We start from the raw sequence: 26,324 nt of genomic DNA, 5'->3' as shown, positions 1-26,324 counted from the left end.
GCCTGGGGTGGAGCAGGGCCAGGCCTAGGGGTGCTTCCAGGCTGCCCAAGGGACAGGTGCGCTGCGCCCAAGGCCCGGCCCCCTGACGGTTTGATGGGATTGCAGTTTCCACCTCAAGGGCTAGTTAGGCATAAAGAGGCCTGATTGGGGGTGTCTGGCAGCTCAGCTAATTCTGCAGCATCAGAGGGGTTCCTGTCCCCCACAGCCCCCCTCCAGGCCGCGCTCCCACAGGCCACGAGCCCCCAGTCCCCCCACCCCTCCCTGCTGGCACAGAGAGCGTCCGGAAGTGCCGGTCATGTGGCCGCACGACAAAGCTCAGTCCAAGCTCGCTGCGCAGTGAAGCTTTGCACGTTCTGGCCACTCGCCTTTCCAGCCTCATCTCCCACCTCCCCTTCTCGCCTTCCTGCTCTGTCTCTGGGTTTCAGCCACCCTGCTAGAGCCAGCCAGCCATGAGGGGTGGACCTGGCCTCTCACCGTGGTTGTACGGCCAGGAGACTGGGCCCGTGGTCCCTTCTGCCATTTGTGAGGGGACACGCGCCCTGGAGGTCTTGGGCCAGCCTGCAGGGTGCAGTGCGAGGTTGGGGGCCAGAGGGTCCACGGGGCTGCTGTCAGCCTCAGGAAGATCCCCCTGTCCCCAGGGTCACTCTCCACCTGCTAAAGCAGAGGCAGGCCGCCACACTCGGTGAACTCTTGTCATTGGACCCGGCCCGGCCCTCGCCCCAGGGCGCGGAGGGCGTGTGCGATCGCAGAACGGGTCTGGTGGAGGGCCCCACGAAACAGCACGTGTCTGTGGAGCACGTCCTCATGTCTGCCTGGGGCCCATCACCCTGCTGTGCGGCCCGGGGAGATTTATTTTCAGCAGCGTAATTCACTTGACATAAACGTGTCACAATTACAGTTGCTGGGAAGAGATTCTTTATGGTTTATATTCTTTTAGGGGGAAAATTGCTGTGGTTTCTTTTTAAAGCTCTGCTCACTGAAAATGGAAAACAAGGATTTGTTTGCACGATTTTCACAATCTTCCCTTAACCAGCTGCGCTACAACGTGGAGCGGATTCTGCTGGGGCACCTGCAGGGAGGGCAGGGGGAGCAGGTGGCCCCCACCCCGCCAGGCAGCACCTGCAGCACAGGCTGTCCTGACTGCTCGTCTTCCACGGGTCCCAGCCCTCACTGCCCCCCGCCCTCCCTGCGGCCCCTTCAGGCCACCCGAGGCTGGGCCTCTCTGTCTCCCTGCCCAGGCGGTGCCCAGAGTCCCTCCCCTGAGCCCTGGTCCTTCGGCCTCGTAAGCAGCCAGGGGCCCCTCGCATCTCACCGCGGCACCCCCGCTGCCTGGAGAGCTCCGCACCTGGGAGGGAGCCTGAGGGGGCGGGGGGCTGCTCCACGTGTTTCCTGGGGTTACCGGGGAGCTCGGGCCTGCTGGGGCGTGCCGGTGCTGGCCTGCATCTGCCCGGTCACGTGCACTCCTTGTCTCACCTCTGCCTCGCCTACCCCACAACCGGCCCCCTGCCCAGGTCCTCGATGAAGCCCCCACCCAGGGCTTGCCTAGGCCCCCAGATCCCTCCCGGCTCCCGGTGCCTGGGCCCCTGGTCCTGCTGGCTGGGGACACCCCCATCCCAGACCTGAGGCCCCAAGTCGGGGCGTGGAGCGGCCAGAGCCGCCTCCTCTGGCCCTCCCCCCCAGCCCAGGCCCCTCCCACACTCTCACCTTCTCAGCCCCTAGCACCTGACCCGCCTGTGGGGCGCTGACTCACCTCTCTCTCTCTCTTCCCCCCACTGCAGTGCGACAGCGAGAGCGACGGGGATGACAAGGTAAGCCTTCCACCCCCTCACCTGCCCCTCCTGCTGACCTGGACCCCAGCAGGCAGGGCCCTGGACACCAGGCAGAAAGGTCGTGGTTCTCCTGTGGGGTGTGCGGGTGACTGTCGCCTCCCTGACCTGGCTGAGGACCAGATGCGGTAGACATCCACGCTGGGACCTGGGACACTGCCCGGGCCCCTTGGGACTGCAGGACCGGGCCTCAGCTCCTGGCCTGTCAGCAGCTGTCTCAGTCCAGGGTTCCCTGGGATGGGGGAGCCATGGGCAGAGCGGGGGCCACACTCTGTTGCGTTTCCATGCTGGGGGCCGTAAATATCACCCCAAAACAGAGACTTCCGCTAATAGCAACAGCGCCTGGCCCCTCGCAATTCCCTCCTACCCCCCGCTTTTCAGGAACAATGAAGTTTCTACTAACTCGGGATTTATGCAGTGAGAGAGTTAGCACAGGGACAGCCGAGGGGCCTCCCGGAGGTGCCGGCATCCTTCTGCGTTCCTTTCCGCAGCTCCTGCCTTGGCCCTTGGGGTGCAGGAGACCTTGGTCCTGGCCATCTGCAGGGCCCTGTGTGTCCTGGGGGAAGGGGAGGAGCTCTTGGCTCAGCAGTTACTTGCAGAGCACCTACTGTGTGCTGAGCTCTGTGTGGGCAGGGATGCAGCTGGGCGCGCCACTCGGGACTGGCTCTCAGGGGCAGCGCCCAGCAGCAGCAGGCACAGGCGTGAGACCCAGCGGGTGCAGGCGCCTGGCACTCACCGCCCCAAAGCCCTGTGGGGCAGGGACTGTCGCCATCTGATGTAGAAGTGGAGACCGAGGCACAGAGAGGGTAAGGAACCTGCCTGAGGTCACACAGCTGGAACCTGGGCAGGCTGGGCACGCCGTTCTTGGTGAACGAGCTAGCAGCCCACCTGAAGGGCCTTCGGTGGTGAGACGGCAGGAGGTGGCCGCGCCGCCGTGGTGGAGCCCCTCGTCCTCGGGGTGGGGCCCCCCGGGGGTGGCGCTGGGCACCAAGGAGGACAAGTGTCCAGGCAGCGGGGCCAGTGTGCATGAGGGCTCTTCGTGTGAGGCGGATGGAAGGGCAGCTGAATACCAACTGGCGTCTAGGCAAGTTTCTGTGAACTGGAACGTGGTCCCGTCGGAGGGGTCTGTGCGGTGTGAGAGCCTCAGTTGCTGCCTCTGTGGTGTGTCCTGACCTGCGTGGGCAGGAGCTGTGGACGGACAGACGGCCAGCCCCCCTCGTACAGGCTTCACGCTCAAGCACAGAGCAGCCTATGAGCACATGAGCAAGTGTGGAAAGAACCCAGGCCGGCTAGCAGGGTGCTCAGGGTCAGGGCAGGCCTGCAGCGGATGCCTGGGGTCCGGACACCCAGCCTCATGAGGTAGGGCACGGGTCTGGGCTGGGCGAGCGTTCATCCCACGGGCCGGGAGGGGGCAGGAGTCGCGCGGCGAATGGAGGAGGAGCAGGTGTGGGCGGCTGAGCTGGGGGTGCGCCGCCCAAGGCGAGGGGCCCAGAAGCTCTGTGTGGAGTCCTTGCTGCGGTCTAGACCATCCGGGGAAGGTGGCCAGAGGGCAGGGCAGCTAGGAAGTGTCTGTGGTCCCGAGTGCTGCCCCTCAGCCGTCCTGTGAGTGGACAGGGTGTCGGGCCGCCGGTGGGCGCTGGGACAGGTGCCGTGTTTCCGCAGGAGCTGTCGTTCCTGGTGTCTTTTTTATATAAGTTTATGTGTTTAGTTTGGCTGTGTTGGGTCTTCGTCGCGGCGCGCGGGCTTCGCATTGCGGTGGCTCCTCTTGCTGCGGAGCACGGGCTCTAGACGCACGGGCTTCAGTAGTTGTGGCTCGCGGGCTCAGTAGTTGTGGTTCGTGGGCTCTAGAGCACAGGCCTCCGTAGTTGTGGCTCGCGGGCCTAGTTGCTCCGCGGCGTGTGGGATCTTCCCAGGCCAGGGCTCGAACCCGTGTCCCCTGCCTCGGCAGGCGGATTCTTAACCACTGCGCCACCAGGGAAGCCCCACTCCTGATGTCTTTAATGTACTAGATCGCAGCGCCTGGGAAAGTGCTGCGCTGGGCCATCACCTTCAGCACCTCCTTTAATTGCAGATCTGCAGGAAACGCTCTCTGAGGCCACGGGCTGCTTTGAGGGGGTGTGGGGAGGGGCTTCTGAGACCCTGAGGCAGCTGACTGCTCTGTCCAGGGGCCCCTTGGTCAGCGCTGGGTCTGGCATGTTTCACCCTCCACCCCTCGGTCCACCCCTCCTGCCAGAGCGAGGACCCTGGAGTGGAGACCAGGCGCTGGAAGGGGCCGAGCCAGGGCACAGCCCCACGTGGCAGCTCCGACCAGGCACGCCGAGAACTTCTGCCCAGGGCCGTCAACCCCGGGCACCGAGGCCAGCAGGCTGTGACCGAGGGCTAGCCGGAGGCCGTGGCTTTGGCCTCCTCTGCATTCACGCCCACCCGCGCCCTGGCCGTGGCCCCGAGCTCAGCCTGGCCGAGGGCTGATGGGCACAGCAGGCGCGGTCACCGGGGGTGGCCCGGGAGCTCGCTCTGGTCGGGTCTGGGGTGGGGTCTGGAACCAGCAGTTCCTCCTGACGACTCCCCGTGCAGCGTGAGGGAAGAGCCCCACTCGGAGGGTCTTTGGGAAGGCCAGGGTCCGAGTTGCGGAGGCCTCTGCTGGGAGAGACGGGGTTCTGCGCCAGGGCTGACCCCGTGGCACTCTCACCGGGCCTCGGCGGCCAGGGCTCCCCAGGAGGAGGGGCAGAGCCCAGTCTTCCCCGTGGTGACTGGCGCCCGGCGTGGCCATGGCGGTGGGCCCCCAGTGGGCTGCACAGGCGATATGGGCATGTGACCACCCCTGGCTCCGTCGCGGGCAGGCCTTAGGGGGGCCCAGGCAGGGGGAGGGAGAGAGAAGCCTCCCACTGTCGCCACCTGCTCCGTGAGTGATGGGGTGCCTCTGCTGGGCTATGGTGAGCTCTGAGCTAGCACCGGGTGACTGGGCCTGCCACTTGTGGGGCGATGGGCCCCCTGAAGTGGGCAGAGCCGGGCCATGCTGCAGAGAGCCTCTCAGCTGATGAGCCAGGGAAAGGTACAGGATTCCTCCCCGGTCACCCACGTCTGCCTTCCCCATGAGCACATGGGGCTTCTGGGACACTAGGGTGTGTTCCAGACAGCTGGAGATGCAGGCCAGAGGCCAGGCCGAGATTCCATGCAGCGGACCATGGTGCCGCTCGGAGAAGGGGGCCTGGACGGAGCCCAAGAGCTGCCTGGTGGTGGGGAGGCCCTGGGGCTTCCCAGAGCTGCCCCCTGGGATAGGGCCCCCGCTAGGGCCCCAGGGCTGTTCACCAGCCAGCATGGACAAATCTTGGTATTTCTGCCGCCGGGACGGGGATGTGTGTGATCAGCACTGGCTGGGCTGTTGTGACTCGCCAGGCCCTGCGTGGCTGCCTGGGCTGTAGGTCTGGAGGCTGCAGCTGCCCTCACCCTGCCCTCACCAGCTCTCCTCTGGGCGTGGCACAGTTTCCTTGCTCGCCAGCTCACATCTCTGCCCTTACAGAAGGATGCAGAGACCTCTGTTGCCTACGCGATAAACTCCCTACCTCTGTCCTGGCTTTCAAGGTGCACACGCCAACTGTCTACCACATGGCCCCGTGTCAGGGAGGAAGCTGTAATGGAACTGGACTAGAGAAGGAGTTTGCATTTCTCACCTAAAGGCCCAGATGTGGACCCTCCCGGCTGGCATGGCCTGTCTGTGGTCATCAGGCTTCTCTGTCTTTCTGCTTGGCCATTCTTGGCATATGGCTTCCTTCCTCATAGCCACCTCTTGATCCACAGAAGCAGCTGTAGCACCAGCCATCTTATCTGCATTCCGCTTTCCCACATCATTGATCTTACAACCTGACTGATCGCCTCCTGCGTGGTGAGGCAGGGATGATGTTGATGTAAAATGTCCAGTGGGGCCGAAGCAGAAGGAGGGAGGGAGGGAGGGAGAGAGTGGCTGAGCTCAGAGAGGCCACACTGTAAAAAGTCATGGCAAGAAATTCAGCTTTTGATCCAAGTGTGGTGGGGAGCCACCTTCCTGGGAGGTCCCTGACACACAGCCTCGCCCTGGCAGTGCTCCCCAGGGACACGAAGACACCGAGGGTGTCACCTGCGGTCCAGACCGCTCTGTTTCCTCCATGGCAGTGACCCCCGGTCACTCGAGGCTGTTTGGGTCTGAGTTGGGGTGGTGGGTTTGGAGAGACCTTTGGAGTTCCTTCTGTCCTTTACCCGAGCTGGGTTTCTGGGCAATGAGTAACTTCCTCTGGGCCCGTCCAAAAGCAGGCGCAGGTCAGAGGGCCAGGGTGGACACTTGCCTGGGACCTCGGCCAAAGTTACCATCCCCCGCCTTCCCCACCCCCTAGGGCGGGGAGAGCAGAGAGAGGCGTCCGCCCTCTGCTGCACTCCGGGGCAGAGCCCTGCCTTTCCGAGGCCGCGAGAGCACAGGTGGCAAGGAAAACACCGTCCGCTGACAGCAGTGCCCTGGCCTCCCCTGGAGCCTGGCCGCGAACAGGCTGAACGAAGCTGGGACAAGCTTGACTTGTCACACTTCTTGGTGCACAGCAGACTGGAAGCAGCGGTCAGAAGGCCCCCGGGCTGCGGAGACGCAGCTAGGTGTGCAGGTGGGGCGGGAGAGTGAGGGCGGAGCCCCGTGCGGGGGTCTGTGGGCACTAACTCCACACCCGTGCTGGGCGCTGGGGATGGCGTGCCGGGCAGGCAGCCCCAAGGAGGCCTCCTCCTGGGCAGGGCGGCGGGAAGACCAGGGCTCCGTATCTCCTGGCCGGTTTGCGCCCCCGCGCCCGCCAGCATCTGAGGTCAGGGTCTGAGAGCAGCTGCACCTCCAGGGCCTACAGCTGCCCCTCCTGCCCTGCTTGCCTCCCCGGCCCCGGGCTCCTGCCGGCCCACCCGCCCCTTGCCCACCGGCCTCGGGCTCTGCCTCTTGGCTCGAGGTGCGGACATGCTGAGGACAGTGTGCCTCCCAGACACGGACAGCCGGAAACCCGCGAGGCCTCTCCAACCAGCCCAGCCCCGGAGGGTGATGCGCAGACTTAGGGACAGACAGACAGATGGAAAACCTCTCCGCCGCCTCCCCTTCTGCGGGACCAGGCCCTGCCCCGGGGGCAGCCCACGCCCGGGATGCAGGCCCCCCGCCCCCTGAGACGCTCCCCTCGCCACAGAACCCCTACATGCTTCCCCACGCCCCACCCCGGCCCTGCTCTGGGCGCTCAGTGCTGGCGGGGAAGGCGGCCTGAGCTGCCAGGAGGCTCCGGAGCCGGGCGGCCAGATGGCTGCGGTTGGTGTCTAACTGTTGTTTTATTGGAAAAATACGGGGTGAAAAATTGTGTGGGGCTCGTCAGGCAGCCTGCTGGTCCGGGCCGGCTGCCGTCTGCCTGAGCAGCCCGGCCAGCACCCAGCCCTCTCTTGAGGGGTGTCTGTCTGGCCTGCCCGCCAGGCTCGCCCCTCCAGCCCTCCAGGACGTGCTCCCCGCGCTGGGCTGCGGGAACGGGCAGGGCCGGGGATGGGGCCGTCAGGTGGCTGGCCGGAGGGCCGGGTGTCCTCCGAGGGCAGCCCTGCAGCCCCGAGCCTCGCTCTTCTCTAGTTAAGCGTTGCGAACGGGGGTTGTGGCGGTGCCTGTGGCCCGGGGGGGAGGCTGGGGCTTGGGGGGTTGGCGCTTGCTGCTGAGATGGCCGGGCGGGCGTCCACCCCCCAGGCCCCGGGTCCGCCTCGCTGCTCGGGGCCCTCAGTCTGCAGTGAGCACGGACGCTGGTCCAGGCGCTGACGCCTGATGCCTGACGAGGGCCTCCTCTGAGCCCCCGCCTTCTCGCCTCTGACACGAGGCTCGCTGGACCCACCCCTTAGGTCCCTGTGGCAGCCAGGAAAGGGCACGACAGCCCGACAGCAGCTCCGCGCAGCGCCCGGCGTGCGTCCCTGCCGCCCGTCTCGGGGCAGCTCCCCTCTGCATCCCGCTGGTACTTGCCTCCCATGCCACCGCCGCTGCCCCCAGTTCCCGCAGGACGCCCCTGCTTGCCCTCGGAGCGTCCCTGCTCACAGAGGTTTCCTCCGTGTGCCAGCCCGGCCCCGCTCCCGAGAACACCTTCCCGTAGTCTGTAGGCGGTGCACCCGTCTTCCTCTCTCCCAGCCGCGGGCCCCCCTCCAAGGCCGGGTGCTGGGGGGACAGAGGTGTAGGGAGCTGGTGCTCCCCGGTGCAGGGGGTCCTACACCGGTGACCTCACCAGGGTGTCCTCACAGGGGCTCCGGGCTGTGCACCGTGACCTAGGGCTGCTCCAACCAGAGCGTGTCTTCCCACAGGGCTGCCCGAGGAAGAGGAAGGGCCTTTGGCGGTTTGCTCACTGAGGGTCCCAGGCAGGCACGGGGGCGGCACATAGGTCCCAGCAAGGACCACGATCCGATGACTGAAATGTAGCCCGCGCCTCCTGGGCCCTGCACGCGTCAGCTCATTCCGCCCCAGATAACCCTCTGACGCGGCATCTGTCCTGCAGCCCCACCTCAGCGAGGAACCCGAGGTACAGAGTGAGGATCTGCCAGGACCGGAGGCCTCGGGGGAGTCAGGCACCGTCAGGCTACTGCAAGAGTCCCAGCAGGCGCGGGCGGAGGCCTGGGCTATGGATGCAGGGGTGGGAGAGGCGCTTGTGTCCTACAGCTGCTGTAACAAATTACCATAGACTGCGTGGCCTAAAACAGCTCAGGTTTATAGTTCAGGAGGTCAGAAGTCCAAAATGGGTCTCCCTAAGCCAAAACCAAGGCGTCAGCAGGGCTGCTTCCTTCCAGAGGCTCCAGGGAGAACGTGGTTGCTTGCCTGGCCGGCTTCTGGAGGCTGCCGTGTTCCTGGGCTCGTAGCCTCCTCCCCTCGTCACTCTGACCTCTGCTTCTGAGGTCACGTCTTCTCTGACTCTCCTGCCTCCCTCTTATGAGGCCCCTTGTGATCACGTTGGGTCCATCCAGGCCCACTAGGGCCTGTGGGCTGGGACGCTAGAACCCGCTGATGCCTTCGGGAACCCACTGCTCCCCTGGGACGGCCCTGGGCACGTGGGGGGCCGCAGGACGCCACGGGATAGAGGTAGGGGAGGGCCTCAGTCTGGGAGGTGCTGGGTCTGAGGAGCCTGAGGGGTTTCCCAGCATACGTGAGACAGGTGTGATGGCCGCCAGGGACAGAGAATGGGGGGTGGGCACCGACCCGAGGGGCCCCGTCCACGAGCGCCGTGTAGCGTGAGGCCCGGCACAGCAGCGAAGGTGGGAGTGCCCGCTGTGCTCAGCAGAAAGCTGGGTGCGGAGAGTTTAACTTCCTGCTGGGGTCACACAGACCTGAGTGCCGGGCGGGACTTGCACCTGCACCTTCCAGCTGAATGGGAACGCTGAGGCCGAGGAGGAGCCGGGAGGCTGGAGGAGAAGGCAGGAAGCCTCCACGGTGGGGGCCAGCTGCCCCTGCTGCCTCCCCTGCCCTGGCCTTTCCAGAACTAGCTGAGCAGGACCCCGGGCAGCTCCCGCATCCACCTCCAGGTCTCCCCGGGCTCCCGCAGGGATGCACCGGGCTGCCTGGGCGCTTACAGGGAGGTTGTCCTCTGGCCCTGGGGTGTCCATACCCCTCTGTGCCTGGAGGGGTCGTAGCACCTTCAGACGACATCTGCCCTGCTAGCCTCGGAGGGGGCCTCACTGGGCGGGGGCGCCAGGGGCCTGGTGCAGGCTCGCGAGGTGGGTGGTCCTTACCTGGGGGAACCACGGATTGGTCAGGGCACAGGCAGAGGCTAAGCACGTAGAACAAGAAGATGCTTTCAGAAATGGTCAGAGCTTGAGGACCAGTCAGGTGGCTGGGGCAGGGGTTAGAGGGCGGCCGAGACCCCCCACCCCGTCCCTGCACACCCCGGCCCTGCCACTGTGCAGAGCTGGATCAGCGCCACAACGGCGCTGTGCCCCCGGGTCCCCAGCAGGACCGGAGGCGCCGCCCCGAGAGGAAGGGCTTTGCCGTTGCTCTGGCTGAAGAGAGCCAGGCCTCCGTGGCCTTCGTGCAGACGCAGACGCGGCTGGGGACAGGCAGCCGCCGCACGTCCCTGCCCTGCGTCGCGCACGCGCGTGCTCCCACGCGCACACACACGCACGCCTTCACACCCGCACACGTGCGCGTGTTCGCCCACGGAGTGTCGCACACACGTGCACTCAGTGGGCACTCGCGTGTGCACATACACGGGTGCGCTCAGTGCCCACACGCCCCTCCTGATACCTGGAGCTCATGGCTTCTGCATTAGACACCAGCTGAGAACCCACTCCCCTCAGGGATGGGCTGGTCAGGGTGCCCACCGCACACTCAGTGGACCCCAGTACCACACACTGGGCAGCTTAAACCACAGGAAGTTGTTCTCCTACGTCCCGGAGACCGGGAGCCTGGCATCAAGGTGTGGGCAGGGCCGCGCTCCCCTGGAGGAGGCTTCCTGCCCCTGGTGGCCTCAGGCTTCCCTAGCTCGTGGAATCGCTCCCATCTCCACCTCCGTGGTCACGTGGCCTCCCTCCCGCACCCCCGTGTCTGTGTCTCCTCTGTGCAGAAGGATGCAGTCATAGGACTTGGGCCCCCAATCCAGGGTGCACTCACCCCAAGATCCTGAATCACAGCTGCAAAGACCCTAATTCCAAACACGGTCACATCCTGAGGTTCTGGGTGTGCATGTCTTTGGGGGCCACACTCAGCCGCCACAGCGGGCTGCCCTGGCCTGCTCGCAGCGGCCTCACGGGCAGCACAAACCGCAGAGGGTTGTCGTGGCCGCAGCGCTGAGGGCTGCAGAGGGCCCGGGGCCTCCTGCGCCCTAGAAGCCCCACTCAGCCTCACGCAGCATCCACGCGGCTGTTCTCCCCAGCCCATCAGATCCTCCCTCCTCCAAGGCTTTCCAGAGGGTCTTCCCAATTGCACGCACCCTCACATCTTCGGCACAGTCTGCAGTTACCCCTCTGCCATTTTGCACTGAACTTGCATTTTCTGGTCAGGAAGGAGGGCGAGCCAGCGTTGAGCGGGGTCTGAGTTCACCCTTGGTCGGCCCATTAGTGAGCATTTGTAGATTTTTCTGGCCTTTGCTTCTTTCCCAACACTGGACACCAATGATGGACATGCCCAGCTAGCGAGGACCCTCTGGACCCCGCCCCGCCTCGCACGCCCTCCCCTCCGCTGAGCCCGCCAGCCTGGCCCAGAGCGTCTGCGCTCCGGTCCACAGCCACGGGGTCGCTCTGTGTGAGGCCACAGTCGCAGCTCGGCAAGGATGAACCGAGGCTGGGGAGCCCAGCCCAGGAAGCCTGGCCCCCATCCCCCCAGTGACCCCCCCAGCCACACTGGCCTTCTCACACGCATGGGACCCTGTCTCGGCAGGTGTCCTTGTCACACGGCCCACAGGCCTTCGTCTGCAGCCCCTGCATCCACTTGCCCCCCAGAGAGGCAGCCACGAGGGAGCGGGCCAGCTGTCAGCGCCTTAGCCCAACCGAGCGGAGCCCAGCAACTGACGTGGCTGATTGGCCGTGGGGTGGGCACTCCCAGTGCCCCCCGGCTGTGGGTGGAGCCCCTCCATGGCCCCTGTGACGACACCTCCCCCTTGCTCTGTGTAACGATGACAGATGTGGTTCTAAGATTGGTTGTCGGCCCTGCCCACCACGCGCGGGCCCTGAGTGGGTTACCTCTGTTTGGCCTGGAAGTCGCACAGGGATGTCCCTCCTGGTAATCTAGTCCCGCCCCGTTTCCTTCTAGATTTCTAACCTCATTAAATCTTTCACATCACAGCCACTTTCCTTTCTAAACAGAATTAAAGCCAGTCCTGCCCAAGGTCTGACTTTACTCCCAAACCAGAGGGCGGTGCCGTGGCTCAGAGGTAGCCTGGCAAGGACTGCGGCCTTTTCAAGGACCATGAGAGCCCAAGGTGGTCTTAAGAATGATGTTTGAAGTGAAGCCGCGTCATTACGGGAAGACAGGCTCCTCCAAGGTCAGGCTGTGGTGGGAGAGGAGCCGGGGGGCACACTGAGACCTTGACCATGACCTGATGGTCAGACCCAGGGGCTTGGTCTGGACCGGGAGACGAGGCCGGGCTGCGGCTGGAGAAGCTGCTAGAAGCTCCCGCTGGTTCCCGGCGCTGGCCCAGCCCTCAGGTGCCACCCGCTCTCCCCACCGCCACGGGCTCCAGGAAACTTTTACTGCCAGGGGTGGGGTCTCCAGGTAGCTGGGAGAGACTGGGTGCAGCCCGGCTGCTCATCCGGAGGAGACATGATGATGCAGTGTACCTTTGGGGCCCCGAGGATTCAGCTGCTCAACTGGGGGAGGTGGCCTGAGCTGGCGCACCAGGGTCACCGCCCCCAGAGCTCCAAGCTCCGTAACCACTGCCAGCTGACATCTCCAGTGGGAGAGCCCCTGTCCCCACCTCTGGAGGGGCCCCACCACCTGCCCCCTGTCATCCCCATGCCTGCTTGTCACTGCAGCTCCTAGCCCAGCTCCCTGCGCCCCACCCAGCCCTGTGGCGGATCCTACAGAGGGGTCTTTTTAAAGACCTCATCGTCCGTCTCCTCCTCAGATCCCACACACATCTCTTCCTGTTGCTCAACACAAATGCCCAAGCTCTCTCATGGCCCTCAAGGCCCCGTGCCCCACCCCACCTCCCTGGCTGGCCCTGCCAGGTTGTTCCTGCCTCAAGGCCTTTGCACTGGCTGTGGCCGCCCCAGAAGGCTCTTCCCTGAGCTCCCCTCAGCGTAGCCTGGTCCTTCTCATGTTTCAGGCCTCAGCTCAGACGCGCCTCATGGGAAGGCTCCCCCAGCTGCCATCAGATCAGTGCCCGTCACTGCTTTTCACATTGCCCTTTACTGTCTGTCCACCCCATCTGCACTCGTATTCCCTGGCTCCCTGTGTGTGGCCCTTCTCTCCCACTAGGCTGTGAGCTTGACTCAGGCCTGCCGATGGGGCGGCTTGTTCTGCATTCCGTCCCCTGGTCGGGGTCCTGGCTGTGAGTGTAGCTGAGTGTGGCTGCGGTGACAGGTTGTCACCAACTCGGCAGCCGAGTACGACACTATTATCTCTCAGTCTGGAGGCCAGAAGTCCCACAGGAGTGTCCCCGCGGGAGTCAAGCTGTGGGCTGGGCCGGCCCCTCTGCGGCTCCAGGGAGAATCCCTTCCCGGCCTTTCTGAGCTTGTAGAGGCGCCCACATGCCTGGGTTCCCGGCCCCTTCCTCCATCTTCACAGCCAGAGGGCAGCGTCTTCCCGTCTCTCCTCCCACTAGTAAGGACCCTGAGATTAAGCTGTGCCCATGGCATCGTCTCCCCATCTCCGGGTCAACTGACCAACCTTGATTCCACTTTGCTGTGTAAGGTTCACAGACTTCTGGGCTTAGGGCCCTTTTGCTGCTGACCCCAGAGGGGTAGATCAGGACACCCCACTGCATGAACACCTTTCCCCTTCGCTGCCAGAGGCCTTGGAGCTGGGCCAAGTGCAAGAGCTCACACCCTGCTGGGGCACGGTGCAGTGGGCACGGGGGCACATGGGCCCGCAGACACCCACCCCTGAGGTACAGCCACCCCCCAGCCTGGGAGTCAGGGTTCTCCCGCCAGAATCCCACGTCCCAGGACCAGTCTCTACTGCTCTCCTAGAGGAAGAGCACGTCTTGGCTAAACCCACGGACCCCAGGGTCAGACTGCCGGGTTTCCAATCCCAGCCCTGCCACATACCAGCTCCGTGGCCTCCAGCATGTCACCTCACTTCTCTGTCTCAGTTTCCTCATCAACAAAACGGAGATGACAATAGTATGTCCTCAAGGGATAGGCGTGAGGGCCCAGTGATTTCATGGTTAGAAGCCATTCAGCACGGTGCCACATATGTGCTGTTTTTATGGCAGGAAACAGGGTTTCGTGGTATGATGTTTATGGGGGCGGGGTAAGGGGAATATATGTAATTGGTAAATAATTCAAACAGAACAAAAGGACTTAAAAGCCCCACCTAGAGGCTGGCACCGTTGGCCATTTCTTTTTTACGGTTGGAGATTAACTGTGGGCTGTGTGAGTGCATGTGTCTGCCTGTGTTTTGCCGCCTTTTGAAAAGGGAGCGCTGTCCCAGTGCCCGAGGCTCTGGAGCTGTGTCCCAGGGTCCCGTTTGAATGGCTGCGCGCTTCCCCGCTGAATGGACCCGCCTCTGATCACCCAGCTTAGGGCAGGCGTCTGCAGGCCCTGAACCTGGGCTCTAAGCTGTGGGTCCCAGGATGCCTCGCCAGAGCTGACCTCCTGGTGGCCTTAGCCCCACAGCAGCTTAGAGGTGGGCTCTCAAACTCCTTCCAGGAGCCCCTCGGCCCCCTTACCCTCCGTGGATTGTTTTACAGCAAGTTTCATGATTGGGAGTTGTGCTGCTGGCGTCCTGGTGTTGCACCTGCGCGCTCTGGAATGTTAGGTGCCACCCCGTGGGCCTGGATCCATGTGGGGCAGATACTCGGCCTTCTCAAGGGGCGGTTGTTCCCCCTGGATCTGAACTCGGTTTGAGCCCACGGAGCGGCCAGGTGGCTCCGGAGTAGTGGTCAGGGTTGGCGTGTACTCGCAATTACAGTAACTAGTTGGACCCCTTCTCCCACTTTGCATCCCCATTTCGCAGATGGTGAAACTGAGGGCGGAGCTTACATCGGACAGATGTGGGGGCTCTGTTGTCCTTCCTTCAAGTCCCAGCTCCTCGACCTCGCCGCTCCGTGACTCAGTTTTCCCCCCTGTAAACTGGGCGTAGGAGCCATCCATACTCGTTGCTGTGAGCGTCGGAGGAGCCGGCCCATACAGCGTTCGGTACAGCTGGCACCGCGCGCTCTGACCTGGTGACGGGGATGGGACGGCGAACGCTCGAACCCAAGTCCGCGGCCCCGTGCGGGCAGATCTGCGTCTCGGGGCTGGATTAATCGGGCCTGCCCGCGCCCCGCCCCCGCCCCGCCCCGCCCCGCCGCGCTCCCTGGCCGCCGCCTGCGCGCCAGCCAGCAGTGAGCCTGCCGCCTCCGTCCCCGCCGCCTGTGGGCCCTGCGCCGCGCCCGACGGCGTCCGGGAGCCCAGTGCGCACCGAGAGCCGCCCGGAGCGCGCCGAGTCGGCGCGGCGGACATGCGTGCCCCGCGCGCCCCCGGCCTGGGTTCCGGCTAGGCAGGGCGCCACGGGAGAGGGGCCACCTCGACGGGCCGAGGCTGGCGGTGGCCCGCGTCCATGCCGCCCAGCTTCGACTCCGGCTCCGGTGCGAGGACTAGCAGCGGTCGCCTGCAGAGCGCGCCGGACCCGGGGCGCCCGGGCGGTGAGTGAGCGCTGGTGGCTGCGGGGAGGAACTCGGGACTTTGGGGGCCGGGGTTGAGAGAGCAGCCGCCCCTTCTATAGGAACGGGGAGCGGGAGAGGCCCCCGGCGCTCTGCTCACTCCGTCTCTCACGGGAGCCGGGCGCGCGGAGACCCCACGTACCTCCGCCTGTGCCCCTGGGGCGCACGTGGCGGCAGACCCGCAGAGAGTCCTGGGCCTCGGCCAGGGCGCTGGGGGGCCCGCGGCGGAGGCGGGGCAGGGCGCTGGGGGACGCGCGCCTTTGTCTGCGCCCTGGCGCGGGCTCGGCCGCCCGGGTTCCCGGCCGCCGCCGCGCTCACCTGCCCGGAGTTGGAGCTCTTTGTCTGGGGCGGGGCGCGGCCGGCGGAGTCTGTGCCGCGTGTCTGGCCCGAGGCTGCCCCGTAGGTTGGGTCCTCGCAAACAAAGCGCGCCTTGACCTCCGCCCGCGGCCGGGATTGCGTATCTCCGGGGAAAGAGTGCTGACCCTGACATTCTCCGTACGGAGCGGGCCTCTTCCACGGGGACCCTGAACTTGCAGCCCGGGGACCTCCAACCTGCACTTTGGCCTGAAGTGACCCTTTCCTTTCACACCCACACCGGCTCAGTGCCAGGATTGGAGGGTGCCGGCGCTGCCTGGGTCAAGTCCCAGTGGATAATCCTCGGGAAGTTATTAGCACAGATCTGGTGGTTGCGCTAGGGCTGCCCACCCGCCTTGGGTCAGCTGGCCGGCTCCGGACCCCTTGTCCTGGAAGGGAAAGAACCGAGGGACCTCGACCTGGGCCAAGTCCCAGCAGGGGTGGCTTTGTGCCTGTGCTGGGAAGGGCTGGAACCTGAGCCACGGCCTCAGAGGTCCTGGGAGCTAAGGGTGCCTGTGGCTGTTTGTTGAGAGACTTCTCCAGTGGGCCTGGCTGTGCCTGGCCCGGTATCCCGGCCCTTGCCGTGCGGTGGAAGCCTGCCAGGTCCCTGCCCACGACCCCTGTGGGGACTTGGATCCCTCAGCTTCCCTGAGCAAACTTTAACTTGGGCAGTGTGGCTGTGAGGACCGGACGGACAGGGGACAGTGGCCTTGCCACCTGCCTCCCTTCTTTGCCCGGGTGGCATCCCAGGGCTTGGCAGGGCCAGGGAAGACGCTCCCCGTCGCCGCTCCTCGCCCCCCTCCACTCCCTCCTGTGCTCCCCTTTCACTTTCCCAGTGTCTGGGGCGCCACCTCCTGGCTCTGGGGCCTTGAAGTGAACCAGAACTGGCCTAGCTGGGCCTCTCGGGCAGGGCAGCGGCGGCGCCTGCAGCCTTAACTGGACTTGCCGCTCTTCCCTCCACCCCCAGTCTGGGACCGAGGGCAGTCCTGCCCCGCAGGAGCAAACGCACTTTCTCACAGTGACGCCTCTACCACGTTCCTTTGCGACCCCAGCCTTGGTGGGTCGGGGTGCCCTGCTGTATCAGGTGAGGGCTGGCACACACGCCGACCTGCCGTGGAGTAGCCCCTCCCCCTCCCAGTGGCCTAGCGACCACAGCCCTGGGAGCTAATGACAGCTTGCAGGCTGAGCTCATTCATTGCACCTGCTGATAGCGCCCGATGAGGCACTGGGGTGGGCTGCTTGCACGGTCAGCACCACCCCCAGGCCCGGAGGGGCTGTCGGTGCCTCAGGTGATGGAGACCTTGAGGGGGCGGCCTCCGGAGAGCAGAGTGGCTGCCCCTGCTCTGGCCCATCTCATTGGGGCGGCGCCAGCCCTGCCCACTCATGCCCTTCTCCCGCTGGTGCAGGGCAGCAGGCGAAGAGGATTTAAACGTGCGCCAGTGGGGGCGGGGCACCCTCAGACTGACGGGGTCTGGGAAGGCCTGTGGGGACTTGGCCGAAGCCACTGGGTCAAGGGCCCAGACAGGCCGGCCGGCCACACCCTTTTCGGGGCAGGGGGAGAAGCTCACACTGTAGTTTGGGGCGGTGGGAAGGCACTGGAGTGTTTTCAGTCCAGGGTGACTTGTTCTGGTTTGGTTTTTAAAGATACTCTCGGCTGCTGTGTGGAGAATTAATTTGCGAGAGTGTTAACGAGACCAGCTAGTAATTAAGCAGCTGTCACTCGGGCTGTGTGGCCTCAAGTGGGAGTGTCAACAGGACCCCCTCCTGGGGTCATGGCGAGGGTCCAGTCCTGTTAGGCCTGGGGTTCTTTGGGTGGGAGGAACGGTGACTCATGGGCCTCTGCGGGAGGATACAGGGCTCTGGGGGCCCCTGGCCGTAGCTCCCAGCAGAGCTGGGGCCATGCCTAGTGCAGAGTGAGCCGGCGTGAGGTGTCCCCATCCTGGCCCTGAGCGGTAGGAGGGCCGGCGCTGCTGACTATGCCGTCCTGACCCCGCGGACCCCCAGCTCAGGTGGACCCCTCACCCACCCATCCCCGCCCACCCCCCGGGGGTCTCCTCGGGCAAGGCCACGATCCAGGCTGCTCCACGCAGGATGCCTCGGGAACACCCTTAGGAAGAGGTAAAGCCACAGCCTCCCTGCAGAGGGCACGCCGGGCCTCAGCTCCCCGCTCCCCTGGGCGGGGGATCCTCCGCTGGGGACTCCCCTCTGGTGCGGGTCCGAGTCCAGCCCGAGGAGCGTGGGCCTGTGTTTTCGGGCTGCGTTTGCCACCTGTTTTCTTCCCAGTGCGGGGTTTCGGGGCGTGGTTAGGCAGGAGGCCCCAGCCCAGCACGAGTGTAAGGGGCGCAGCGGTCTGTTCACGGTTCGCTCTGCACGTTGCTGTCAGCAGGCCTGGAGTGACACGGGCCTGGGGAGCCTCAGTCCGAGCAGCTCCTGCCCTTTCCCACAGACCCGGGCCCTGCCTGCGCTGGGCCTCCTGTGTGCGTCACTGTCTGGGACTCCTGTTTCTGTTCTGTTCACCTGTCAGTCTGTTCTCACCTCAGTCCCCGTCTCACGATTGACTTTCTTGCACCACAATTTACGTGCAAACAAAACGCGCCTGTTCTGAGTGTACAGTTTGGTGTTTCGACAAATACATCCCACTACATACCCCCCACCAGAGTCCGACAGAGGATGTTTTCATCACCCCCAGAGAGCTCTTTCACGCTTTTTTCTTTAAGGTTTTTATTTATCATGGTGAGATACACATAACAAAATTACCATCTTAACCATTTTAGGTGTACAGCTCGGGGCATTAAATACATTCATATCGCTGTGCAACCATCCAGCTCCAGAATTGCTTCATCTTGCCAGACTGAAACTCTGTCCCCGTCAAACACTAATGCCCCGCCCCTCCCCCGGCACCCGCCAGCCTGCTCCCTGTCTCCGTGGACTTGCTGCTCTGGGGGCGTCATATCGTGGAAGCACACGGGATCTGTCCTTTTGCGACTGGCTTGCTTCACTGAGCATCACGTCCTCAAGGTCATCCACGTTGCTGCCAAGTCAAAGTTTCCTCCCTTTTCAAGGCTGACTAATATTTCATTGTGTGTATACACCACATTTTGTTTATCCAGCCATCTGTTTATGGACACTTGGGTTGCTTCCACGTTTGTTGTTTTTTTTGGTTTTGGGGGTTTTTAAAGTATTTATTTATTTGGCCCGCACCGGGTCTTAGTGGCGGCACTCGGGATCTTCGTTGCCACATGTGGGATCTTTTTAGTTGCAGCAGGCGGGCTCTTAGTTGCTGGCATGTGGAATCTAGTTCCCTGACCAGGGGTCGAACCCAGGCCCTCTGCATTGGGAGCGCAGAGTCTTAGCCACTAGACCACCAGGGAAGTCCCTGCTTCCACGTTTTGGCTCTTGTGAATAATGCTGCTGTGATCGTGGGTGGACAGATACATGTTGGAGCTTCTGCTTTCAGTGCTCTGGACATATGCTCACGAGTGGGATTGCCGCATCATACGGTAGTTCTGTGATTGATTTTTTGAGGAACCTCCATACCGTTTTCCACAGCGGCTGCACCGTTTAACATTCCCACCAGCAACGCACAAGGGTTCCAGTTTCCCCACGTTTTTCTCGCCAGCCCCGGCTGTTTTCTGTCTTTCTTGATAGTGGACGTCCTGGGAGGAGGCCTCATGCCCTTTGGTACTCAGTCACCCCACGCCAACAGCAACCACTGTCTGCTTTCTCCCCGAGGACGTCCACGATGGGGGCATCGGGAGACACTGGAAGCAGAGTAGTGGTGCCCGGGGCGGCGGGAGATGCGAGGATTGGGGTGACTGATAGCTGAAGGGCATGTGGTTTCTTTTTGGGGCTGAAAATGTTCTAAAACAGGTTGAGGTGATGGTTGCTCACAGCTGTGTGCCTCCAGTGGGCGTGTTACATGGTATGTGAATCATATCTCAGCGAAACTGTTTGAAAACAACACCAGCTAGGAAGAAAAGGTCCGCTCAGAACAGCCTACGGGCTTGCGGCCGCGAGCCAGCGGGTGGGCCACACCCTCATCCTCCCTGTCCTTCCCAAGGCCCTGCACACACAGGGGCGTCTCCCCAGGAGAGGAGAGGCCGAGCGGCCCAGGGGCCTGTCAGAAACTGCCACGTTCCCTCCTGAAGTGGGCTGGCCCCACTCCACGTGGATACTCAGTGCATCAGTGGTGGCCGGGGTCCCCAGACCTGGGACGCAGCATGTCTGGGGCGTGGCAGGTGATGTCCTGCAGCCTGGGGCTGGGGGGCGGGGGCATCCCAGCTCTGCTGCCCCCACCCTGCCACCTCCAGTGCCAGGCCCAGCGGAGCCCCGATCCCCAAGTCCTAGCTCCCCACCCAGCAGGGCCCCGCTGAGCCCCTGCATCCCTGCCGAGTGGGGCGTCCTGGGTTCTCTGATCACAGGCCAATGACCTGTGTCCGAGTACTTGCAGCTGGGCCTGGGCGTGGTCACCCTCCTCCATGGGGGCTGTGGGCACAGAAGGATGTGCTCTGCCAGGCTGGGCGGCCCTTGTGTGCGCAGAACCTGCCCAGACCTGTTTCCTGGGTGCCGGGGGCAGGGGGTGAGGGCCAGGTTCACCCCAGCGCTGTAGGTCTCTCTGGCCTCTGACCCTCCTCTCTTTCTTCCAGGCGTCTGTGGGCTCCGAGAAGCTCTTTGCCCCGGCAGCCGATAAAGGTACGTGTGTCCCTGGGCTCCTGGCCTCTAGGAAGGGACAGGACACATTCCTGAAGTCCGTGGCGGCCCCCAAGTTAGGCTGTCTTGGGTTTCAGGTGCAGAGCCTCAGGCAGGAGTTGGGTGCTGTCATTTACTGAGGGATGCAGCCCGCCCCCCCCGCCAACCCCCGGGGAAAACCCCAAGGAAACAAGGGAAGCTGAGAACGGGGCCAGTGTCTCGGCCAGAGCTGGGCAGTGCTGGAGCGGCGGTTCCCAAAGCGGGGTCCCTGCACCGCTCGGGACCGTGAGGAACGCACTTCCCCGGGCTCAGGGGCCCCGGGGTGGCCAGCAGCTCCCGGCTCGGGATGCGGCCCCGCCAGCACACCCAGGCCCTGGCCAGTGAGCCCCGAGTGGCATGGCGCAGGTACCCAGCATCTCACTGTCCCACAAAGCTCTTCCGGCAGGCACTGTTCTGGAGGGTGGATGTCTGGCCACGGTCCCATCAAGGCCAGGATAGGCCTTCGTGACCCAGCCTGTCGGCTGTGGGCTGTGGCCGGGAAGGGGGTTTCACTGGACCCAGCGCAGAGAAGGGACCCTTTTGCTTGGAGGGCTCCCTCAGGATGTGACCACACAGGACAGGCCTTGGGGCACCCGCAGCCCTGTGGTCCTGCTGGCCTGGTAGCCGGGCATGGCCTCTACGTGCCTTGAACTCAAGAAGCCCCTTCCTCGAGTCAGAGCATCGCAGCCGAGCAGACGCCTGCTGGGGAGCCTGGGTAAGGCGGCCCACCAGAGGCTCCGAGGAGCCAGGCACGCTGAGCTGGCATTTCACACGGAATTAACGTAGGGCGTATCCGCTTCAACAAATGACCACAAACCGCGCAGCTTGAAACAACAGGCGTTCACCTGCTCGTGGTTCTGGAGATCAGAAATCTGGAGTCCAGTGTGCGCGGGGCTGCGCTCCCTCCAGAGGCTCCGGGGGAGGGGTCCCTCCTGCCTCTTCCAGCTCCTGGTATCGCCGGCAAACCTGGGCGTCCCTGGCTTCTGGCTGCATCCTTCCCGTCTCTGCCTCCGTCTTCACGAGGCCTCTTCCTCTTCTGTCCCTTACAAGGACACTGTCACTGGATTTAGGGCCCACCCGATTCCAAACTGATCTCATCTTGAGATTCTTAGCTTGATTACGGCTGCAAAGACCGTTTTTCCAAATAAGGTCACAGCCACAGGTTTGGAGGTTACGATTCAGCAGAGTTCAGGGAACTCTGGGCTTTGAGGTGCCCAGAGAGGTGCCTAGTGGCGGAGGGCGGGGGGGTGATGAGTAGCAGTGCTCATGCTTTTCCAGTGGCAGGAGGCTCGTAGAAGGTTCCAGGCGTCTCCAGAAGGTCTGGGGCACTCGTGGTGCACGTGGGGTCGCGTCCAGGTCTGCATGGCCCATGCCTGCCTCTTCCCATTCTGATGGCTGCTCTTACTTTGTGAGGGCCTCGTGTGGAGATGTGCGAGAGACAGGAGGGGACAAGGGGCTAGTGTCCCTGGGCAGCTGTGAGCAGCAAGTGGGCTGAAGCCAGCGGTCCTCTGTTCCTGTCCTTGTTGCAGGAGTGGTGGCAATGGCCTCCTCTGTACGTGCGTCCCTAAGCAAACAGACCCAAGGCAGAGGGAGGTGTTGCCCTAGGGAAGGAGACTTCCCAGAGGCTCCAGACCTCTCACCTCTTTGCCAGCCTGGGTCACACTGTCCTGCAGCTGCAGGGGAGGCTGTGGCCAGCTCTTCACTCAGCGTGGCAGCCGCGGGGTCAGCCCACAGCCCAGCGACCTGAATTTCCACTCCTCCTGGGGACCGGGATGCTGCCCCGTGCAGGCAAAGCTGCTCACGTGGGTGGTGCTGCCCTCCGCCTGGCCGCTGGGGCTGTGACCTGAGGCCTCCCTTGTAGCAGTTTCAAAAGGAGGGTCTGAAGTGAGCAGGCGTCTGGCTCCGGCTGGCTGGAGCTCACGGCCCAAGGGCAGACCCGCAGCCCGGAGGGGAGCAGAGGCTCTGGGCGGTGAGGAGGGGGGCAGTGTTGGCCCGCAGCAGCTTCCTCCCGACAGACCAGGCAAGGCGTGTCATCCGGAAGTCTCCCCCAGGGCAAGGGCCCAGAGGGCTTAGGCCAGGGGTCACCGGCTGGGTCCCGAAGGAGCAGCCGCTAGCACAAGTGAAGCTCCTGCCAGAGGAAGGAAGGGCGACAGAATGAGCTGGGAGCCCAGCGCCCTGCCTGGCCCGGCTCCCTCGTGCACCTCCGTCTCCCTCTGTAAAATGGGGCCGGGACAGCCCCTGCGCTGGGATCTCCGTGGGCAGGAGGTGCAGGACACTCCCTGCGGGTCGGCCCTCGGGGCAGGTGGCCTGGGGGGCGGGGGCACCGAGGTGTTGTGGGCGGGAGCTCCGCGCCGCGCGTCGCCCCGTGGGAAACAGTCCTGGAGGGCATTCAGTGAGCCAGGACCCGGGCTCACTCCGGCCCCTCTCTCCGCAGGACCCACGCTGGGCGAGAAGTCCGAGGCCAAGGCCGGGGCGGAGCCCAAAGTCTCGGGCCTGGAGCGCAGCCGCGAGCTGAGCACCGAGCCGCCCTTCCTGCCCCCTGTGCGCAGCCCCGCGCCGGTCCTGCCCTCCGCCGGCCCCGCGCCCGGCGCCCCGTCCAGCCCACCCGTCAAGAAGGAAGCCCCGGGCCTGCCCCGCCTCACGCCGCAGCCGCCGCCCGCGCCCTTGCAGACCCGGGCCTCCCTCCCGACGCACGTGCCTCTCCCCCCGGGCGCCTTCCCGGGCCCCGGCGCGGCTGCGCACAACGGCCTGCACAGCCTCAGGTGGGCGCGGGGCGGGGCCCGCGCAGCCGCAGGTGGGCGCGGGGCGGGGCCCGCGCAGCCGCAGGTGGGCGCGCGGGGCGCGCCGCCGGCCGGGCACTGAGCGCCCCTCCCTGCAGCAGGAGCAGCAGCGCCAGCAGCGGCGCCAGCCTGGGGCTCGCGAAGCACGCGTCCCTGTCGCCTCACGGGCCGGGCCCCCACCTCTCTACCTCACACTTGGCGCTCCGCTCGCAGGCCCAGCACCAGCACCACGCGGCGGCCATGTTCGCCGCGCCCCCGACACTGCCCCCGCCCCCGGCGCTGCCGGCCAACAGCCTGGTCATCCCAGGACACCCCGCCGGTAGGTCCGGGCGCCGCTGGTGGGGCAGTAGGGTCACTGTTTCCCTCCACTGTGGGATCCTAATCCCCGGGGGGGAGGGAAGCGGCTCCTGGGGAGGGGCCAGCCCCCACCCAGCTGGACGGCAGCCCCCCAGCAGCCCATAGCGCTAGCAGGCCACCTTGCCCAGGGCAGAGGAAGCTTCCTGCCAGGGCCTCCGATGTGTGTGTGTGCGTGCGCGCACACACACACAGATACAGGTGCTCACACGCGCGTACACGGACACAGACATCCCTTGCTCCATTCTGAGCCCTTGCCAGGCCTGGTCGGGCAGTCTGAGGCAGGGGATTGGTGCAACCCGGAGCTGCTCCGTGGTCATGGCAGTGAGGGCTCCCAGGGCCTGCCGTGGCTCTTCCCATCCACCGTCCCTGGGCTGCTGGGCGGGTGGGGGAGGGGAGGAGGGTTGAATGGTGGAGGAGAGGGGCCCCAGGTGAACAGCAGCTGGCCTGGCCCAGCCTGGCCTCTCCCTCCCTGCCTGATTCCAGCAGGGGCTTCCCCACGGCCAAATCTTAGGTCACTAAGGATTTCTCTGTGGGTCTCCAATTTTTTTCTAAAGTCTTGTCGGCCTAGCTTGGGTTGGGGCAGCTCAGTGCCCCAGGATGGGACCAGGACACTGGTCCGGGGGTGCTGGGACGGGCAGGGCTCCCCTTCAGGGCTGTCTCCGGGGGCTCCCAGGGTGGCTCACGGTGTTCTCTCTTGCCTTTAGATGCCAGCCTGTTGATCTCATTCAGCCAGCCAATCATGTATTGCCAGCCTCATTCGGGGATTCTGATTGGTACTTGGTCACAGGCACCTCTCTTACCTCCACCCTGGGGCCCGCACGTAGCGAGCGGCCACCACGGCTTGGCCTGCCGAAACCGGGAGTGCCAGCAGGTGACTATCCGCCTCGCCCCGCCGGGAGCCCGCGGCCGACGTGCCTCTCTGTCTCTCTCTTTTTCTCTTGTAGATCACGAGCTGCTCAGGCAAGAGCTGAACGCGCGTTTTCTGGTCCAGAGCGCCCCCCTGGGCCCGGGAGCTCTGCTGCGGGCGGAGTTCCACCAGCACCAACACACACACCAGCACACACACCAGCACCAACACACATTCGCCCCCTTCCCTGCCGGGCCGCCCCCGACGCCGCTCCTGCCGCCTGCCGCACCCCCGCCGGTGCGTAGGCTGCGTGCCGGCGGGCGGGCGGGCGGGCGGGGGCGGCCCGGGCGCAGGACACGCAGCAGGCACACGCAGACGCTCTCTGCACGCATGCAGGCTGACACCATCCCCTTCCGTCCGGCCATCCGTCCAGCTCCTTCTCTCGTCCCCCCCCCCCCCCCCCCCGCCGCCCGCCCCAGGTCATGCCTTGAGGTTCCCCATCCTGAGCCGTTCTTTCGGGCTTGCGGAGCACCGCGTGTCCACACGGCCGTGGGGCCAGTTGCCCCCACATGGGGTCCTCAGTGTCTCCACTGGTAGCAGGGCGGCAGGTCCAGAGGCCCGACAAGACTGAGGGGCCACGGGAGCCAGGACTCTTCCCATGTTCCTTGTCCTCGAGGTCTCATGCCCTGAGCCAGCTGCTGTGGGGCAGGGTCCCCTCTGCTCCCACCCAGCTTTGTTTGGTCACTCACTAGTCTGCCAGTGGCCTCGGTGCGTCCTGCAGCCTAACCACCAGCCTTGGGCTCCATGCTCTCGCCCCCGCCCCAGTCATGGCCACAGACACCAGATGGGCGAGTCTGCGCCTCCCGTGCTGGGACCACTAGAACAGGGAAGGCCAAGGGGCAGCACGCTCGGGGAGCCTAGGGGACAGCTGGCTGAAGGCCACCAGCCTTGCTCTGGCCACTGCCTGGCTGGAGGGCGTGGGTGGGTGCTTGACCAGCGGAGGGCGTCAGCGTGGCCGGAGGCCTCACTCTCTGCCTCCTTCCCTTCCAGTTTGACAAGTACACGCCCAAGCTGGACAGTCCCTACTTCCGACATTCCAACGTGAGTGTCCCTGTGCGCTCTGAGCTCTCCAGGCAGGGTGAGGGGTGTGGAGGGCGGCGGGGCTGTGCCGTGTCCGTGTAACCTCCCACCCAGTGCAGGGGTGACGGGGTGGGGACCAGAGGGCTGGGCCCGGCGTCCCTGCCCCGGGCGTCCAAGCGTCCAGCGAGGCCCCTGGAATGCCCCTCCCACCTTCTCTTGCAGTTTTTCCCGCCCTTCCCTCCAGCCGTCCCAGGACTGCCCGCCCTGCTCCCACACCCAGGTCCCTTTGGATCCCTGCAGGGTGCTTTTCAGCCCAAGGTACCAGCTGCTCCAAGGAGGGGGGTGGGCACTGTGGGTGGGCTCTGCAGGACCGCCCCGCCCCCAGCCAGCCCTTGCTGTCCCGGGGCAGCTCCAGCCGCCTCGCACGTAGTTGCGTGTGTCGTGACCCTGGGTGGCCCCCAAGGGGTCTTCACCTCAGTGCAGAACATCCTGACCCTTGGTGGGGCCCTCTGTGCCCCATGGGGCCGGGAGAGCCTGGCTTCGCTCGTTCTCACCTCCTGGCAGCGTTCGGGGTTGGGGTCTGGATGGCGGCAGCACAGGGGCATCCTCGCTGCAGGAGGCCCAGGCAGGAAGCACCCCCTACGCCCCAGGACCAGGGACTGGGCTTGCTCTGCTCACCTTGCCTGAAGCGGGACTGCCTTGGCCCTTGGGGAAGCCCCTGGCCCAGGCACGTCGATCAAGAGCCTTTTCAGAAACCTCCGGACAGGATATGGTGGGATGCCAGGCCGCCCCTGGGTGGCGCCTGGGGGCTCTCATGCCACCTGGGCATGGGGCCTGCAAAGTCATCTCGTGCCCTGTCCGTCTCTCCCCTCAGACTTCAAACCCACTCGAGCTAACAGGCCAGGCCAGTGCTGTTAACACCCTCCTACAGAAAGCCCCCGGGGTAGGTGGCAGCGGTGCCCGTGCCTCCTTCCTTCTCTGGTGGGCATTCCCGCCGGCGTGGCTCCTCGTGGAGGCCCACATAGTCCTCTCCCCCCGACCCCCCGGGGCTGGG

General features: G+C 64.8%; 1 protein-coding gene across 7 annotated transcripts in view; it reads left to right on the top strand.

Moving 5' to 3' along the window:
• The window catches only part of FBRSL1 (fibrosin like 1), an 87,382-nt gene that overhangs the window by 52,647 nt on the left and 8,411 nt on the right, over nucleotides 1–26,324 (top strand). The window contains exons 5-13 of one of the 7 annotated variants that reach the window (XM_060027827.1): nucleotides 1,779–1,808; nucleotides 20,125–20,170; nucleotides 22,641–22,968; nucleotides 23,085–23,305; nucleotides 24,048–24,116; nucleotides 24,288–24,487; nucleotides 25,241–25,291; nucleotides 25,493–25,588; nucleotides 26,145–26,213. In XM_060027827.1, coding sequence (XP_059883810.1) covers nucleotides 1,779–1,808; nucleotides 20,125–20,170; nucleotides 22,641–22,968; nucleotides 23,085–23,305; nucleotides 24,048–24,116; nucleotides 24,288–24,487; nucleotides 25,241–25,291; nucleotides 25,493–25,588; nucleotides 26,145–26,213 — 1,110 coding nt within the window. Of the gene's footprint in view, nucleotides 1–1,778; nucleotides 1,809–20,124; nucleotides 20,171–22,640; nucleotides 22,969–23,084; nucleotides 23,306–24,047; nucleotides 24,488–25,240; nucleotides 25,292–25,492; nucleotides 25,589–26,144; nucleotides 26,214–26,324 lie in introns of all 7 variants that reach the window. The other 6 variants (XM_060027826.1, XM_060027829.1, XM_060027830.1 and 3 more) reach the window with 6 other exon arrangements.

This window comes from Delphinus delphis, chromosome 13, assembly GCF_949987515.2.
Source record: "Delphinus delphis chromosome 13, mDelDel1.2, whole genome shotgun sequence".
NCBI lineage: Eukaryota > Metazoa > Chordata > Mammalia > Artiodactyla > Delphinidae > Delphinus > Delphinus delphis.
Note: the sequence above shows the minus strand (reverse complement) of the source record. Positions and strands in the feature narration are given on the sequence as shown.